Source organism: Pristiophorus japonicus, chromosome 8 (assembly GCF_044704955.1).
Source record: "Pristiophorus japonicus isolate sPriJap1 chromosome 8, sPriJap1.hap1, whole genome shotgun sequence".
NCBI lineage: Eukaryota > Metazoa > Chordata > Chondrichthyes > Pristiophoridae > Pristiophorus > Pristiophorus japonicus.
This window is the reverse complement of record NC_091984.1, coordinates 171,624,649-171,643,599: the sequence shown is the minus strand read 5'-3', so window position 1 is coordinate 171,643,599 and position 18,951 is coordinate 171,624,649. Positions and strand designations below refer to the sequence as shown.

Here is an 18,951-nt window from a genome sequence, read left to right as displayed (position 1 = left end):
CCCTCTCATTCTTCTGAACTCCAGTGAATACAAGCCCAGTTGATCCAGTCTTTCTTGATATGTCAGTCACGCCATCCCAGGAATCAGTCTGGTGAACCTTCGCTGCACTCCCTCAATAGCAAGAATGTCCTTCCTCAAGTTAGGAGACCAAAACTGTACACAATACTCCAGGTGTGGCATCACCAAGGCCCTGTACAACTGTAGTAACACCTCCCTGCCCCTGTACTCAAATCCCTTCTCTATGAAGGCCAACATGCCATTTGCTTTTTTAACCGCCTGCTGTACCTGCATGCCAACCTTCAATGACTGATGTACCATGATACCCAGGTCTCGTTGCACCTCCCCTTTTCCTAATCTGTCACCATTCAGATAATAGTCTGTCTCTCCATGTTTTTACAACCAAAGTGGATAACCACACTTTGATCCACATTATACTTCATCTGCCATGCATTTGCCCACTCACCTAACCTATCCAAGTCACTCTGCAGCCTCATAGCATCCTCCTCGCAGCTCACACTGCCACCCAACTTAGTGTCATCCGCAAATTTGGAGATACTACATTTAATCCCCTCGTCTAAATCATTAATGTACAATGTAAACAGCTGGGGCCCCAGGACAGAACCTTGCGTTACCCCACTAGTCACTGCCTGCCATTCTGAAAAGTATCCATTTACTCCTACTCTTTGCTTCCTGTCTGACAACCAGTTCTCAATCCACGTCAGCACACTACCCCCAATCCCATGTGCTTTAACTTTGCACATTAATCTCTTGTGTGGGACTTTGTCGAAAGCCTTCTGAAAGTCCAAATACACCACATCAACTGGTTCTCCCTTGTCCACTCTACTGGAAACATCCTCAAAAAATTCCAGAAGATTTGTCAAGCATGATTTCCCTTTCACAAATCCATGATGACTTGGACCTATCATATCATCTCTTTCCAAATGCTATGACATCCTTAATAATTGATTCCATCATTTTACCCACTACCGTGTATCATATTTTGTTTCTTGGAAAAATAACGCAGCCAGAGAACTGTAATTGGTTCTGGGAGGTGTACAAAACCAGCCTGGGATGAATCTCTCTCTTCAGACTAATTGCCTCTCCTTCTCTGCCAGGAGGCATCTCATCTCTTTGAATTGGCACCCTACCTCAGAGCAGCATCTTGTGGGGAATAATGCACACAAGGACATGTCCTCCCACCCTGAGGTGTATCAGTGTCAGCCTGATGTGCAAGTGAAATTAAGTATCACGAGAATAGCATTGTAAAAGGAAGAGCAACCAGATGATGAGCAATTCTAAAAGTATTAATATTTCAGTGCTCTATAAATGCTGTATTGGAAAATGGGTTTTTAAAGTATTCATCCATTTAAACTTGCATTCCAAAAATTTCATGTTGCCAATGCAAGTTTGTGTTACTTTGAAAGGATTCTTCTGTTCTTAGGTTTTTGATGTGTGCCAGCAAACATTTTGTAAACAAATGTTCTCCTGTCAATTATAATGACGTCAGTGATGACCCAGAGGTCACTTGACTTCAAGTTTGTTCAGCTGCTACCTCAGTGACAGAAAATGGTTTTCCCTAGATGAGAGAAAGCAGTGGGGAATTTAATGGAGATCAGTATTAGAATGAAGAGATAAATAAAACCATCAATCTTTTGATAGGTCGCAATAACCTTTAAAATGAGACACATCACCCTCGGCACACCACTAACAAACAGCTCAAAATTAGCAAACATCACATTTTCTCTTTGCATTTCTGTTGATTGTCAAAAAATATTTTTGTTAAAACAAGTGAATGCTAATGATCTCATCAGGGCATTTGGTTGAGAAGATTTACAGAGCCGCACTATTGGATACAGTTATTAACCTTGGGTGCTGCAGAGATGTCCTCATTGCAAGTATCACTGCTTTTTCAGCTTTCAAATGGTCAATTAATCTTCCAAACCCACACCCAACATTTTCAAAATTAATAATAAATAATACAGTAAAACACAAAGTGGGCAAAATTGCTCCTTTTTATAGCCCGGTTAGCGTCTCCAGGGAGCGCTAATGGGGCGCAGGGCAGTTTTTGCTTGGGAGAGGGGAGAGGCGCTACCACCTCCCGGGAAATTGCCCCAGAGGTTTGGGAGGCGCTGTCCCGGCAGCGCTGCGCCACACACATAACACCATGCATACTGACCCCTCACCGCCCTGCACCGACCCTTTAACATAGGGGAAATTGCCCCGTGGTTCACAAAGCTGGCCGACATCCTCTCCGGGACATTGTTTAAAGGGGAGGGCTGCAGTACCCAGGGCTGCCATCTTTATTTGTCAGACGATTCTTGGGTCGTCCCGACCATGACGGCCCCAGCGTGGACCGGGCCACCATCGTGCAGCCTAGCACTCCGTTTTGGGTGCCGGGCCGCTGACCTAGTCTGACGCTACCCTGGTAGTCCAGTGGCGGCCACCAAAGGGCCATGCAGAGTGCGCGGTGGCCATCACCTTTAATCCAAGGGGAGGGGCACTGTAGCGCGTTCCGCTACGTGGCAGTGCCGAACTACCACCCCTGGGAGCGCCCTTCAAAGGAAGTGGTGCGCTGGATACAGCCCTCCGTTCCTTTGAAGGGCGTACGGCCCAATTCTGTGTCTGGGGCAGGACTTCCCGGCCGGGATAAAAGTTCCAGTCCTGTAAGGTTAATCGGGTCGAGGGGCAATTACACTCCCAAAGGATTTTTATCAGCAACTGCTTTTAACAATGTAGGCTGTTTATTAGAGGGCCATTCATGGGCAGGCTCTTTAAGTAATCCAAATAATACAGAGCTGCTCCCGCTCCGCTGCCGTAACATCATCGCAAATGTGGAGCAAACCTGTACGTGTGTCAAGAAGGTTTCCACCACATGACTGGTGGAACAGGAGCGGGAGCGCTTCCGAGGACTTTCTCGCTAATGCTTTTTTATGTAAATAGAAAAGGGATGAAGCGATGTATCCATATTTGCCACAAAGCTATTGCTTAATTATGGCCTAATTTTATATATATGCCTCCAGGCAGCATTTAGAAAAAAAATATATAATTTAGCATTGATTAAAAAATGGTGACAAGAACACTACTCATGCTCCAACTCAGCCAGTGCCACCTCTCCTGTTTTCAGTGACAGGTGATGATAAGGTTATGATGTTTGTCTTATGCCGCTCTGTATTGTAAAATGGGATCAGGGTGCAGGTGGGTAACCACGGCAGCCGCAGTTCTCACAGCCCTTGCTGAAATTAATGGAAACACTCTGCTTAACACTATATTTTTATTAAATACAATGAAGAATTCACCCCTATCCCCACCACAGGCCAAAATATAGTTTTAATTTGACAATCTTTTAATAGTTGAAAGGCAAAATTAGTGATCCTGCTGCTGTGCCTTAGACATAGCATGCCAATTCTTCGGAGTTTTACTGAAGAGAGCAATAACTAAAGTGCAGACATTCAGAACTGTGCTAAAGGTCAAGCTTCAGGCGTAACATAGTAAGAATATGGATTATATATAACATATCAAACTACGTCATCTTTATTTGACACGTAGCTGGCTGGGTAAGCTTCATTTGATATTATAATTGCAATAAATCTCTGTACAGACACTGCATCTCCTGGTGATGATAATGTTATTGGACCTTTGGATTCTAAGAGCAGCTTTATATTTGTAGGAGTGGTTTTCCACTCAGCATCTTAGAATTTGCACCACTGACCGGAGAAATGCTGGCTGGACTAAAGGTCATTTAGCACTCAGCGTCGAACAAATCTGACCTTTCATTTCTGCATACACCATTGAGCAGGTGGCAAATTAAAATACCAGTTCAGTCACCTTTAGTGAAGAACTGAAATGAAGAACTTGCATTCATATAGCGCCTTTCATGACCTCCGGGCGTCCTTACAGCCAATGAGGTACTTCTTGAAATGTAGTCATTGTTGTAGTGTAGGAAAGTAGCAATTGAAGTATCACTGGAAAAGTTTTCAACTGTATAACAATGAAATGGTAATTTAAAAAAATGATTGGCGCTTGCGTTGAGCTATGGAGTTTATTTTGGCCCACCTGTCTAATCAAAGCAAGACCTAAACTATTGAAAAAGTCTACATTGTACACATAGTTAATATTAAAAGTATCCAATAATGTACAAAGCTGTGACGGAGGGAGCGGGGCGGGGCGGGGGTGGGGGAACAAATGGTTCAAAGAGGAGAGGTGCACAAACAGGGTGCACTGGAATTCAAAGTGGTGCATATTGAATCCAGTTCGGATCAATGATCAGTTTGATGCCAAATCCTGTTCTCTGGAGACTGCAACAATTGGATGATATGCAGCTTGATTAGTTGCCATTTTGCTCTAACTGTGCCCAAATTCAGGCTTATAGTGACTTTGGCTGCAAGTATTTCTGTTCATAAGTGGGGCCACGAGGCAGCTAATCCTCACCTTGAAAATGTGTACGCACCGCTGATTCTCCTACTCGTGTGGTTAACCCTTTGTCCTCATGATGTTGCACTGCCCTTGCCGTGTACACAGCAGTAGGGGGTGTTGTTGATAAAAGTAGCCTGGTGAGTGCAGGCAGCTGACAGGCCATTATGGGCTAATGGAACGGCCTATACTTTGGCTGCTAGTTCGGGCCAGCTGACTGACTGTTGTCAAATATGAGCCGTGGATTATTAACCTAATGCTCAACCACTGTTCGGGGGAAGAACAATCTTATTTACAAAGGAAGCTCTGTATATAATTTGAGGCAATTGATGTTGTTCCAGGAATGGCAACATGTTACAGCAGCTGGATCTTTGCTGTGCTTACCTGAACAAATGATCCAGTAGCTTTTATTACAGGGGAGGGTGGCATAAAACAATTGAACTTCTGCACTGTGTCCATGAGAAAGCAGTATGAAAAAAGCAATTTCAAAAGAGAAGCAGCATTACTAAAGCAATGGAGCTACTGTAAGATATAATCATGAGTGCATGAAAGGCATCAGGCATCCTCTCCACAACAGTGGCACTATTATTACAGAAACAATTTGTGACATATGTACAACAATTTGTACTTTTCTGGAAATTGCATTTGTTTAAACTTCACGTGCCAGAACCTGGAGGTTCTCCCCGCCATATCAGACCTTCACTGTGAGGTTGTTGCTGCAATATTGAACGCTGATTGTTCTCCATTATTGATGACTGCCTTGCCTCTGCTGTGACTGCACCCTGATGAAGCTCTGCTATGTTTCACTTCAGAAAGAACAAAGTCCTCTGTATGTATTGATCAGTATGATGGTGTTTGTGGGATAATTTAAACATATATAAGAAATGTAGTGAATTTCTGGATAGTTTATTTAAAAAAGAACTGTATTCTGTGAGGTCCTATATCTACGTTAAGGTATTGATGTTGAAAATATGTTTTTTTTTAAATTATGAGATAACACAATCATTAACATTCATAGTGAGTAATACTATATGGCCATCAGAGAACTACAGGCAATAACCATGGGGTTGATTTTAACCCTACCTGCATTACTTTGCCACTTGTCACTTGGCCATACCTGTCATTGCCCATTTTAACCTGCAGGTGAATAAGGCGGCCGCCTAATGCAGGCAGAGGCCTCGTGAATTAATGCACATTGCGGTCCTATTACATCAATAGGATCCTGATTGCATTTTAACCGAGGTCTGAGCGGGGGAACGACCGTGGATTTTCTGCCAGGCTGAAGAGGCCCACTAAGGGTAAGACAAAAGCTTGGATCTTCGGGAGTGCTCCTCTGGACTCCGCAAGGACAGTTGCAGCCTCCCCTGTCCCGGACTTTCCCAAACCTCCCAAAACCCCCTCTCCATGACTTATCTATTCGCCGGTGAACCTTCTGGTAGTGGTGGACTGGGACCTCTGAACCGCCCAAACATCCTCTCCTGTCCTCCGGCACATTGCCACTTTATGCCTGCAGGCAACTGATGGCAGCACGAGTTGAAATACCCCAGGCCTCAAACTTAGGCCAGCAATTGCGTTCCCCATTCGCCCTGCCCGCCCAAAACTTGGTCAGGATTAAAGCTCACCTCCTTAGTCTTAAATACATTTGACAACCCATTCTTGGAATTTCTAACATTATCTAGGCTTTTCATTTAGTTACTGGCATGAAGCTCACTGTCTGGTTTGTTCAGTTCTCAGCTGGTACTGGGTTAGCTTCTATGCAAATGACGCATTCATCACGATGTGTGCTTCAGGTTGTATAACTTGCATACAGACCCACATCAACGTAGGGCTGCATCTAGTAAGCCCGAGTTGCCAAGCTAACAGCTAAGATCAAAAATAAATGTCAATGTTTATTTTCTTATCACAACAAGGCCAGCTGTCATATGTAGGATTAGAACTAAATGAACAAGTTAATTCCAGAATGTATATAGTACTGTACCACACCTATAGCTCAAGGCTTTGCAACGATTTATTTCGTTTTGCATTCAAAGTACCCAATGTTTGAGGTAATGATAGCGAGTGAGTGTCAATTCAATAGCATAAGGGTTAAAGGAAACTGAACACAAAAAAGTATCTCTTGAACCTATGGAAGTTACAAGAATAGATCACTTATATAATTTAAAAATTCACCAGCTTTCTATTATGGGATCAGTAAATGTATGTAAATACTTTACAGCCTATTGTTCTCTTTCAAATAGTCACCATGTCAGTTCAGAACTGGCAGGAAAAACAGTCCTAATAATTCGCTTTGCTTTGTTTGGCAGATAAATTGGTCACTGATGGTTATGCACACTGTTAAGGTTTGAAGTAACAGAATCAGAGAGCTGTGCAATTCCTCTGTGCACTTGCTACCATTCCCAAGACAGAGACAGAGATAAGTGAGAGGGAACTGAGGCCACACGAACATATCCATCATCTCTAGAAGGAATGGATGCTAAATAATGATCTCTAGGTGGAACAAGGATTTAAAGCCACAAACTACCTTGCAGAAAAGGGAAAAGCATTCCATCAACAGGAATGAGCCATCTTTCTTGCATAAAGGAGGGGAATGACATGACATCTATTGAATTGAGGACCTATCAGTGGTTGCTGCACTTCTTTGCTCACCCCTGCTGGGACTGACTGAATTGGTACTTACCTGTTTGATCATCAGCCACTGCTTTTACTTTTGCGTGAGGTGCACAGCACACCTGACAAGCCGACTGCAGCAATCACTGCCGCTTTCAAGAGGTATAGTCTCCCACCAGCCAACCGCATCAGAAAGAACATGGGATGTCGTCAAAGCTCTGAGGAGAAGGAGGCAGCCCGGCGCTCTAGACGGATTGATCGGCACCTGCGCTCAGAGAGTCAGCGCCAGCGCCGTGAGATCAAGCTCCTGCTGCTGGGGACCAGCAACTCTGGCAAGAGCACCATTGTCAAGCAGATGAAAATTATCCACAGCGGAGGGTTCAACTTGGAGGCATGCAAGGAATACAAGCCCCTCATTATCTACAATGCTATCGACTCTCTCACGCGCATCATCCGTGCGCTAGCCACCCTCAAAATAGAATTCCACAACCCAGACAGAGCCTATGATGCTGTTCAGCTCTTTGCCCTGACTGGGCCTGCTGAGAGCAAAGGAGAGATCACACCTGAACTGCTAGGGGTAATGAAGCGCTTGTGGGGTGACCCCGGTGTCCAGGAGTGCTTCTGCCGGTCCAACGAGTACCACTTGGAAGACAATGCAGCCTACTACCTGAATGATCTCGACAGAATTGCGGCAGCTGACTACATCCCAACAGTGGAGGACATTCTGCGGTCAAGAGACATGACCACGGGCATAGTGGAAAACAAGTTTACTTTCAAGGAGCTGACATTTAAAATGGTGGATGTAGGAGGGCAGCGGTCTGAACGGAAGAAATGGATTCATTGTTTTGAAGGGGTTACGGCAATAATTTTCTGCGTGGAGCTGAGCGGATATGACCTGAAACTGTATGAAGATAATCAGACAGTAAGTGAAAGTCTTGTTTTTTTCATCTCAGTCAGTGTGTTTTTCAGATCCTTCATTTGGTAACCATCACATGCAAGTCCTATAGTCTGCTCCATCAAGTATTATTTTTGGAAGCAATTATAATGTTGCTGTTAGTTTAATAAATAGGCATCTGTCTGGAATGGGCCATAAACTGAGGATAGGCTGGCCCATTAAAAGAGTAAATATTTTATTAAGGCTTGATATCCTTATGTCTGTTTCAGTTGAGAGAGCTGTCTTATCATTATGATTTAAATCATAGTTTCAGCTACTGTGTGAACTATTACAATATTTCTTTAAGTCGTTGAAACAGTTGCTGTCCTTGCTCAACAGTAGCAGTGAGCGCTCAATTGTCAGAATACTAAAAGGGGTGGCTAAAGTATCTTGCAAGGATCTCCTCAATTGTCTAGATACTGAAAGGGATGTCTGGAATATCTTGTGAGGATCTCTTCAATTGTCCTTGGTACAGTCAGAATGTGCAGCTTTCAGCCAAACAGAATGCTACAACTCCATGCTCAAATTTTACTTCTTCCTCATGCAAGGTCATCAAAGTCAGCACATTAAATGGACAGGATTCAGTTTAAGGAAGGCTTTGGATTTCAGAAATGCTGGCTGAAAGTTAGGCCAATTGAAGACTGCACATTGAGATTGTGCTATTCTTAAAACAAACTGATGCTCTCTGAACTTAACCTGAATTCTGCCGTCTCACGTCTGTTCCAATCCCAGTTGCAAATGTGTCCCAAGTTCCATCTGCACACTATAACTTCTCTTCAGTGCCTTAACAACTAATTCCCTAAAAAGAGATGTTTGAAGTTAGTTGTCATCACTTTAATAAACCATTTAGTATTCGTTACTGCTTGTAGTATATTTAAATTGCAGTGCACCTCTTTCAGGTCTGTTCTATTGTTGCAATGCCTGAAACATTACTGAAGGCACAAAAGAAAGATCACTGTATGAGATTAATTTGGGTTAATGTTTCGCCTTGAATGATTGGTTCAAAGACAAATGTGCAACACTTTAGCTTTCTGCTAGTGAAAGAGTTAAGCAGCACCCTTAGTTTTCTTATCAAATATTTCATGCACTATTTGCCAGATGAACAGAGATTACTCTGTTAGTCAGCTGAGCTTTAGTGCAACACATTACAGTAACTATTACCATGGTTACTAAAATGGATGAGTTCGGGTGAGGGAGTAAACCTTGATCAATTTGCCACTGTCACTACCGGAGGCCACAGTTCATTTTACAGAACAAATAAACAGGTGGACTTCTTACTGCCTTTCCCCCCCCCCCCCCCCCCCCACTCCTCCCCACATTCTTTTCACCTTTTTCATCACAACTCCCCAATACTTGCCTGTCTTTGGCTTGTTCCAGTCTGGCTGGTTGCTATAGTGCTAGTTTCTCAGGGCAGCATGGTGATAATCTCACATTTCCCGGCAACCAGCTAATCAGCTCTTGAACCCTGGCTACCGAATGCTGCTGTGTACAGCAGCACTATCTTACATTTATTCAAGAGTTATTTGATGAGTGTCGAAGACCGTCTGCCCTTGACACCTTGTCCATGTAATCTGTAGAACGAATGATAAATTATCATCCAACGCAGAAGCTGTCAGTTCAATCAGTAAAATGATCGTAGCTTCAACTGGCCACATACATCTGTTGAACTTTAATCCTTGGGTTTTAGCAATACACCGAGTGTACCAATAAATAGTACCATACATGATCAATAATTATTCATAGCTATCCATAGATGAAAAATCACCAGTATTACTTTTATTGATTTAATTACTTTCACAGAGAATGATGAATATATGGGACAGAGCCTGTGAGATAGTGGAGGAGGATAATGCTATTAAATCCAAGAGAACTGGGAAGATATTTGGTAGGAAAAGAAATTGAGGATTTACAGAGTAGTATGTGGTATTTTTCAACCTTTGTGGCCAACCAAATGGGCTACAATGATTTATTCTAGGCCTGTTGCAAGCATTCTTGATCGAATAATGAAAATTGCAGCACCAAAGGAGGCTATCTAGCCCACAGTATCAGTGTCGGTGATGTAATAAAACCAAAAAAAGAAACATGTTATATTGGGTGTTTCAGTTCCAAAATAATTGCATCTACATCTTCAGATAGACAAGGCATGAATAATTTCAAGCAACTGCGTACCTCTTAACTATATAGCTCCCCTGGCACACCTCTCACGGCCGGTTACAATAAGGAGGAAAGATATAGGAGAAGTGGAAGGTGAATGCAGAGACTAGAATGAGGAACTGAAGGCACAGTTGAAGAGGAGGATCTTGCAGAGGTTTCTGAAGGCAGGGAGGAGTAAAGTTGAGGGAAGTGGGTAGAGAAATCCAGGAGTGCAGAGGCATAACAACAGATGAAAAATGTTGGAGTGGAACAAGTGGAACCAAGAGTGAGGGACAAGGAGAAGTCTGGTGTTAGAGGAGCAGTGGGTGCGTAAAGGAGCATAAGGCAGGAAGAGATCACTAAAGTTGGATGGGTGAGGCAAATTGGGTTTTCAAAACAAGAATAAGGGGCCGAAGTTGCCCTTTTTGAAAAGGCCTGGTAGCACCTCCGGCCGGCACTAACAAGGTGATAAGCGGTTTGTGCCCGGGGGCAGGGGTCAGGAGCGATGTGGTTGGAATTGTCCCCGGTATGCCAGGGGCAAAAATGGCATTGCGCCGTGCCCCATTGTGCTCTGGGCGCTAGCACACACGGTGATGATGTCATTGCTGTGCTCGCCGACACCTTATCGCCCTGCCCCGATCCCTTTGTGCTGTGGAAGCGCGGTCGGCGCTGGGCGATACCACTGACACCTTTGCGGGCTGCAAAGCTGTGCTGGCTGGGGCACTGGGGCTGCCCTTAAAGGGGAGGGTCTAGAGCTGCGGCCGCCATCTTACATTGTCGTCCGACTTTGGAGTTGGCCCGATAATGGTGGCCGCTGGCTCGGCCATGCCACCAACAGGCAGCCTGGCACCCGGTCTTGGCACCCACTCACGGAGCCCACGCTACGCTTTTATGAGAGGGAGAGGGACGTTGCAACACGTCAGTGCTGTGATGACGTTGTCAGTGCAGTGTTGACTCGACGAGCGCATGCTGACTCACGCCTCCCTCCCGCCCCGTGAGTGCCCTGCAATCACCCCACGAGTGACATCAGGATTTTTTTTGTTCTAAGAGTCCAATTCCGAGGCCCATGTGTCTTCGCTTTTTTCACAGATACTGGTCCAAACCCAGCGCGGAGCAATTTTGGCCCATCAGAGTTTTTAAGTTGACATTTTGGGCAGGGTTGCCAACCCTCCAGGATTATCCTGAAGTCACCATGAATTAAAAATTAATCTTCTGGACAATGCTGCAGTTTGATTTTTAATTTTCTTTGAACACTTGTTTATTAGTTATAAAAATATTGAAGATGAGAAAAAAACGTTGACCGCATGGAGCGGTTGGAGGCAGGAGATCATGTGATGAAACTTCCAAGAATACCTCCAACTGCAGTTGTCAACCCTACCATTGGGGCATGGGGAGAGAGTTCCCAATCTGGTGTCCATGGCATAACCTTGGACTGCCTAGCGAGATGTCATGCATCCCCAGCCTGTGATTATTTTGGCCATTTTTGAGCAACATTTGTGACAGCCAAAGAACTAATAGGACCATAGTGGATGCATCCCTTGTAACATTTGCCGCATCTTAGTATTTGCTGTACACCTAGCAGATCAGCAGCACAAGGCTGGCAAAGCCCTGTTTCAGCAACTGACACAGAATGTGGTAGGAAAAACACACCCTAAGCTATCTTATCTTCAGCAACAACAACATCAACACTAAAAAGGGCTGTTCAGCTTACACTGCCGCCTGCAGATACCCCTATAAAAATATTTACAATAATTCAAAGCCTAATTTGTTGATTTTTTGAACATTTGGAAGAAGTGTGAGATTACCACTCCTTCAATGCCAGAAAATATAAAACACTCCACAGTGCTCACCTTTAAGGTTACATTTAACTTAATAAAATTGCAGAAAAGGACACATAAAGTGAATTCAAAACAATGATGCGCGTTCAAATACAGTGCAATACACTCGGCATGAGTTTGGCTTTGGGCGTAATCAGGAAATTGGCCGCAAATTGCACTTGAAATTGAACTGGTTAGGTGACTGTTCAAATTTCCACTAAAATGAATTTGTAAAATTACAAACGTAAAATCTACTGATACCCAGCACAATCCGTCAGCGTAATAGAACGTAATTTAAAAAAATCTTTGCATTAAAATATATTCCTTGATGTGTTTAAGAGTGGTAACCTGGTGTAGTTTTATTAATACAGCTGTAAATGAGTTTATAACAAAAAATAAGCTTTTTAATAAGAGTGTCCAGTCCTCCACCTGTGAGTAATGACTTATAAAATTATAATGAATCATTTATTAGTTTAATTGGTGTACACCAGTCAGTTTCTTAGTAAATCAAACATTTTTTAACATGTTAAAACATGCCTACTAGTGTCTGCATGGCTAAGAAAACAAGCTTAATTTGAAGAGCCCCCAAGAATGGCCGCAAACATGCGCAATCGGCAGAAACTCGCCACGCACATTATTTCAAGGTGGGGGCGGAGCAGTTTTATGGGCGGGGTTGGCTTTGGACAAAATGTTGTTTAAACCAGCGTTAATGATCACGGAAACTCAATTTACTCTTGACATAACTCACGTTTAAAATTCCCTGATCTTTTGTGCTAGTTTGGCCAATTCACCCGGATTGCGCTGATAAAACTAGCACAAACTAGAGGAAACTCTACCTGTTTGTTAGTATTAGTATTATCCTGAGATAAACAAGAGCAATTATATACATTTCTAAAGTATCCTCGTGTACAAGAATCTCTAAACATAAGAACATAAGAACATAAAGCCTTTTAAGAAGTGAAGGAAAAGTAGTAAACGCCAAGCACAAGGGAAAAGAAGCGAGGCTGAAAAAGAGGTTTTCTGAAAGCTGAAAGGGTGGAAGGATCCATGGATACGCAGCGGTGGCAACACCTGAGGGGCGGAAGGATCTATGGATAGACTTCTGGAGGATACGGGTAAAATTACTAAAAGAGGAGAGACCAATAGTGAGACAGAGGGAGCATAGAACAAGGTATGCTTTGACTGACTGCCAGTTATTCCTGTTTGGCATCACTGGAGCACACATACAGTAGGGTGGTTAGTTGATGTATTGCAATTATTAGTTTCACTGGTGCAACATTAATAGAGAAGAAATAGAATTCCATATAGTTGGCATCAGCAACATGTTGTTACGAGAGCCTATGATTTAATAAAGCATAGTTATTGGAATTGGACATAAGATTGCACTGTACACAAGATCAGGTGCCATGTTCATCATTAGTGCAGGCATAATAAGTGCTGTCACTGGGTCTAAATGCTGACATTCCAGTCCAATATTTTGCATCTTCAAAGCTTTCAATAATTTAATTTGATGCTTTTCAATTACCTTTATGTTCCATTTACACAGCATCAGTGCTAGGAAACCTCTTTAATGTCAGCTTGGCTCAGTTGAGAGTCAGAAGATAGTGGGTTTAAAGTCCCACTATGGATTGAGCATGTAATCCAGACTTCAGTGGAGTACTAAGGGAATGCTAAATTGTTGGAGCTGCTGTCTTTTGGATGAGATGTGAAACCGAGGCCCCTTCCGCCCTCTCAGGTGGATGTAAAAGATCCCATGGCTCTATTCATAGAAACATAGACATAGAAACATAGAAAATAGGTGCAGGAGTAGGCCATTCGGCCCTTCTAGCCTGCACCGCCATTCAATGAGTTCATGGCTGAACATGCAATTTCAGTACCCCATTCCTGCTTTCTCGCCATACCCCTTGATCCCCCTAGTAGTAAGGACTTCATCTAACTGCTTTTTGAATATATTTAGTGAATTGGCCTCAACAACTTTCTGTGGTAGAGAATTCCACAGGTTCACCACTCTCTGGGTGAAGAAGTTTCTCCTCATCTCGGTCCTAAGTGGCTTACCCATTATCCTTAGACTGTGTCCCCTGGTTCTGGACTTCCCCAACATTGGGAACATTCTTCCTGCATCTAACCTGTCTAAACCCATCAGAATTTTAAACGTTTCTATGAGGTCCCCTCTCATTCTTCTGAACTCCAGTGAATACAAGCCCAGTTGATCCAGTCTTTCTTGATAGGTCAGTCCCGCCATCCCGGGAATCAGTCTGGTGAACCTTCGCTGCACTCCCTCAATAGCAAGAATGTCCTTCCTCAGGTTAGGAGACCAAAACTGTACACAATACTCCAAGTGTGGCCTCACCAAGGACCTGTACAACTGTAGCAACACCTCCCTACCCCTGTATTCAAATCCCCTCGCTATGAAGGCCAACATGCCATTTTCTTTCTCAACCGCCTGCTGTACCTGCATGCCAACCTTCAATGACTGATGTACCATGACACCCAGGTCTCGTTGCACCTCCCCTTTTCCTAATCTGTCACCATTCAGATAATAGTCTGTCTCTCTGTTTTTACCACCAAAGTGGATAACCTCACATTTATCCACATTATACTTCATCTGCCATGCATTTGCCCACTCACCTAACCTATCCAAGTCACTCTGCAGCCTCATAGCATCCTCCTCACAGCTCACACTGCCACCAAACTTAGTCTCATCCGCAAATTTGGAGATACTACATTTAATCCCCTCGTCTAAATCATTAATGTACAGTGTAAACAGCTGGGGCCCCAGCACAGAACCTTGCGGTACCCCACTAGTCACTGCCTGCCATTCTGAAAAGTCCCCATTTACTCCTACTCTTTGCTTCCTGTCTGACAACCAGTTCTCAATCCATGTCAGCACACTACCACCAATCCCATGTGCTTTAACTTTTCGCATTGATCTCTTGTGTGGGACCTTGTCGAAAGCCTTCTGAAAGTCCAAATATACCACATCAACTGGTTCTCCCTTGTCCACTCTACTGGAAACATCCTCAAAAAATTCCAGAAGATTTGTCAAGCATGATTTCCCTTTCATAAATCCATGCTGACTTGGACCTATCATGTCACCTCTTTCCAAATGCGCTGCGATGACATCCTTAATAATTGATTCCATCATTTTACCCACTACCGATGTCAGGCTGACCGGTCTATAATTCCCTGTTTTCTCTCTCCCTCCTTTTTTAAAAAGTGGAGTTACATTGGCTACCCTCCACTCAATAGGAACTGATCCAGAGTCAATGGAATGTTGGAAAATGACTGTCAATGCATCCGCTATTTCCAAGGCCATCTCCTTAAGGACTCTGGGATGCAGTCCATCAGGCCCTGGGGATTTATCGGCCTTCAATCCCATCAATTTCCCCAACACAATTTCCCGACTAATAAGGATTTCCCTCAGCTCCTTCTCCTTACTAGACCCTCTGACCCCTTTTATATCCGGAAGGTTGTTTGTGTCCTCCTTAGTGAATACCGAACCAAAGTACTTGTTCAATTGGTCCGCCATTTCTTTGTTCCCCGTTATGACTTCCCCTGATTCTGACTGCAGGGGACCTACGTTTGTCTTTACTAACCTTTTTCTCTTTACATATCTATAGAAACTTTTACAATCCGTCTTAATGTTCCCTGCAAGCTTCTTCTCGTGCTCCATTTTCCCTGCCCTAATCAAACCCTTTGTCCTCCTCTGCTGAGTTCTAAATTTCTCCCAGTCCCTGGGTTCGCTGCTATTTCTGGCCAATTTGTATGCCACTTTCTTGGCTTTAATACTATCCCTGAGTTCCCTTGATAGTCACGGTTGAGCCACCTTCCCTTTTTTATTTTTACACCAGACAGGAATGTACAATTGTTGTAGTTCATCCATGCGGTCTCTAAATGTCTGCTATTGCCCATCCACAGTCAACCCCTTAAGTATCATTCGCCAATCTATCCTAGCCAATTCACGCCTCATGCCTTCAAAGTTACCCTTCTTTAAGTTCTGGACCATGGTCTCTGAATTAACTGTTTCATTCTCCATCCTAATGCAGAATTCCACCATATTATGGTCACTCTTCCCCAAAGGGCCTCGCACAACGAGATTGCTAATTAATCCTCTCTCATTACACAACACCCAGTCTAAGATGGCCTCCCCCCTAGTTGGTTCCTCGACATATTGGTCTAGAAAACCATCCCTTATGCACTCCAGGAAATCCTCCTCCACCGTATTGCTTCCAGTTTGGTTAGCCCAATCTATGTGCATATTAAAGTCACCCATTATAACTGCTGCACCTTTATTGCATGCACCCCTAATTTCCTGTTTGATGCCCTCCCCAACATCACTACTACTGTTTGGAGATCTGTACACAACTCCCACTAACGTTTTTTGCCCTTTGGTGTTCTGCAGCTCTACCCATATAGATTCCACATCATCCAAGCTAATGTCCTTCCGAACTATTGCATTAATCTCCTCCTTAACCAGCAATGCTACCCCAACTCCTTTTCCTTTTATTCTATCCCTCCTGAATGTTGAATACCCCTGGATGTTGAGTTCCCAGCCCTGATCATCCTGGAGCCACGTCTCTGTAATCCCAATCACATCATATTTGTTAACATCTATTTGCACAGTTAATTCATCCACCTCATTACGGATACTCCTTGCATTAAGACACAAAGCCTTCAGGCTTGTTTTTTTAACATCCTTTGTCCTTTTAAAATTTTGCTGTTCTTTTTGTTCTTTGCCTTGGGTTTCTCTGCCCTCCACTTTTCCTCATCTCCTTTCTGTCTTTTGCTTTTGTCTCCTTTTTGTTTCCTTCTGTCTCCCTGCATTGGTTCCCATCCCCCTGCCATATTAGTTTAACTCCTCCCCAACAGCACTAGGAAACACTCCCCCTAGGACATTGGTTCCGGTCCTGCCCAGGTGCAGACTGTCCGGTTAGTCCTGGTCCCACCGGTTCCAATGCCCCAGGAATTTGAATCCCTCCCTGCTGCACCACTGCTCAAGCCACGTATTCATCTGTGCTATCCTGCAATTCCTACTCTGACTAGCACGTGGCACTGGTAGCAATCCCGAGATTACTACTTTTGAGGTCCTACTTTTTAATTTAGCTCCTAGCTCCTTAAATTCGTTTCGTAGGACCTCATCCCTTTTTTTACCTATGTCGTTGGTACCAATGTGCACCACGACAACTGGCTGTTCTCCCTCCATTTTTAGAATGTCCTGCACCCGCTCCGAGACATCCTTGACCCTTGCACCAGGGAGGCAACATACCATCCTGGAGTCTCGGTTGCGGCCGCAGAAACGCCTATCTATTCCCCTTACAATTGAATCCCCTATCACTATCGCTCTCCCACTCTTTTTCCTGCCCTCCTGTGCAACAGAGCCAGCCACGGTGCCATGAACTTGGCTGCTGCTGCCCTCCCCTGATGAGTCATCCCCCCCAACAGTACCCAAAGCAGTGTATCTGTTTTGCAGGGGGATGACCACAGGGGACCCCTGCACTACCTTCCTTGCACTGCTCTTCCTGCTGGTCTTCCATTCCCTATCTGGCTGTGGACCCTTTCCCTGCGGTACGACCAACTCGCTACACATGCTACTCACGTCATTCTCAGCATCGTGGATGCTCCAGAGTGAATCCACCCTCAACTCCAACTCCGCAACGCGGTCCGTCAGGAGCTGGAGGCGGATACACTTCCCACACACGTAGTCGTCAGGAACACTGGTGTCGTCTCTGAGTTCCCACATTCAAAGATGAGCAGGGAGTTCTCCTGGTGTCCTGCTCAATATTGCTCCCTCAACCAACATCATTGAAAACAGATCTATTTGTGGGGCCTTGCTGTGCACAAATTGGCTGCTATGTTTGCCTACATAACAATAGGGACTACACAACAATGGTTGTGAAGTACTTTTGGACATCTTGAGAATGTGATAAAGTGCCATATAAATTAAAGTTCTATTTTTAATGTTACTAAAGTATGTATTTTCAGATACTGGACTGTGCATTGTGCTTAAGAAATCTATTAATAAATTCTGGGGCAATAATGTTGTAACGTGAAATGATTGTGTAATCTCTTAGGCTTAAGCAGACTATTAGATGGTTGGCCACAATTAATAGGCACTTGTACATCTCTAGTCTTGGGGTTGCATAAACCAAATTATCAATAACAATTATTTTTGAACTCCATAAAGATGTTGCTTAATATAGGAATACAGGTTTACAGAGAAAGAAAAAGCTAAATATATCCTTTTAAAACTTTAATCAGCTTCAGAAATATTGCTCAGCAAGCCTGGTAGTATGCAGCAGTAAGAGTTCTGTGGGGCTAAAATTGCCCCTCCCCTTAAGGCCTGTTACCATCGCAAATCAGCGGCCACGCTGCGGAGTGGAGTGGCTGCCGACGTTTGGTGGAATGGCCCAATTGCCCTCCTGCGTTTTCCCGGCGGTGCCCGATCCCCCACCCCCCCCCCACCACTCCACTGTTGCCGATCCGTCTTAAGTGCGTCATCACCGTGCGCACCACCGATCTAACCCCTGGACAGCGACATTGCTCTCTGAAAATCTTCGGCCCGCCCGGCAGTGCCAAAACCTTTTTTTTCCCGGTGGTCCAGTGAGGCTTTCAGATACTGGACTGTGCATTGTGCTTAAGAAATCTATTAATAAATTCTGGGGCAATAATGTTGTAACGTGAAATGATTGTGTAACCTCTTAGGCTTAAACAGACTATTAGATGGTTGGCCACAATTAATAGGCACTTGTGTATCTCTAGTCTTGGGGTTGCATAAACCAAATTATCAATAACAATTATTTTTGAACTCCATAAAGATGTTGCTTAATATAGGAATACAGGTTTACAGAGAAAGAAAAAGCTAAATATATCCTTTTAAAACTTTAATCAGCTTCAGAAATATTGCTCAGCAAGCCTGGTAGTATGCAGCAGCGGTGCGGTTTCCTTTAAGGGGAGGGCTCACTGCCACTGCCGCCATGTTTTTTTTTGGCCGGGTTTGTTTCTTGGATACCAGGCTGCTGGTCTGACCGAAACCCTCCTTGGTGGCCCAGT

The 18,951-nt window shown here is 44.0% G+C and overlaps 2 protein-coding genes across 2 annotated transcripts in view; one reads left to right on the top strand and one right to left on the bottom strand.

Annotated features, from left to right (window-relative positions):
- rsph14 (radial spoke head 14 homolog) overlaps positions 1–18,951 on the bottom strand; it is a 1,169,762-nt gene that overhangs the window by 623,824 nt on the left and 526,987 nt on the right. The window lies entirely within an intron of this gene.
- The window catches only part of gnaz (guanine nucleotide binding protein (G protein), alpha z polypeptide), a 344,621-nt gene continuing 332,886 nt past the window's right edge, over positions 7,217–18,951 (top strand). The window contains exon 1 of the mRNA XM_070887530.1: positions 7,217–7,939. Coding sequence (XP_070743631.1) covers positions 7,217–7,939 — 723 coding nt within the window. The remainder of the gene's footprint in view (positions 7,940–18,951) is intronic.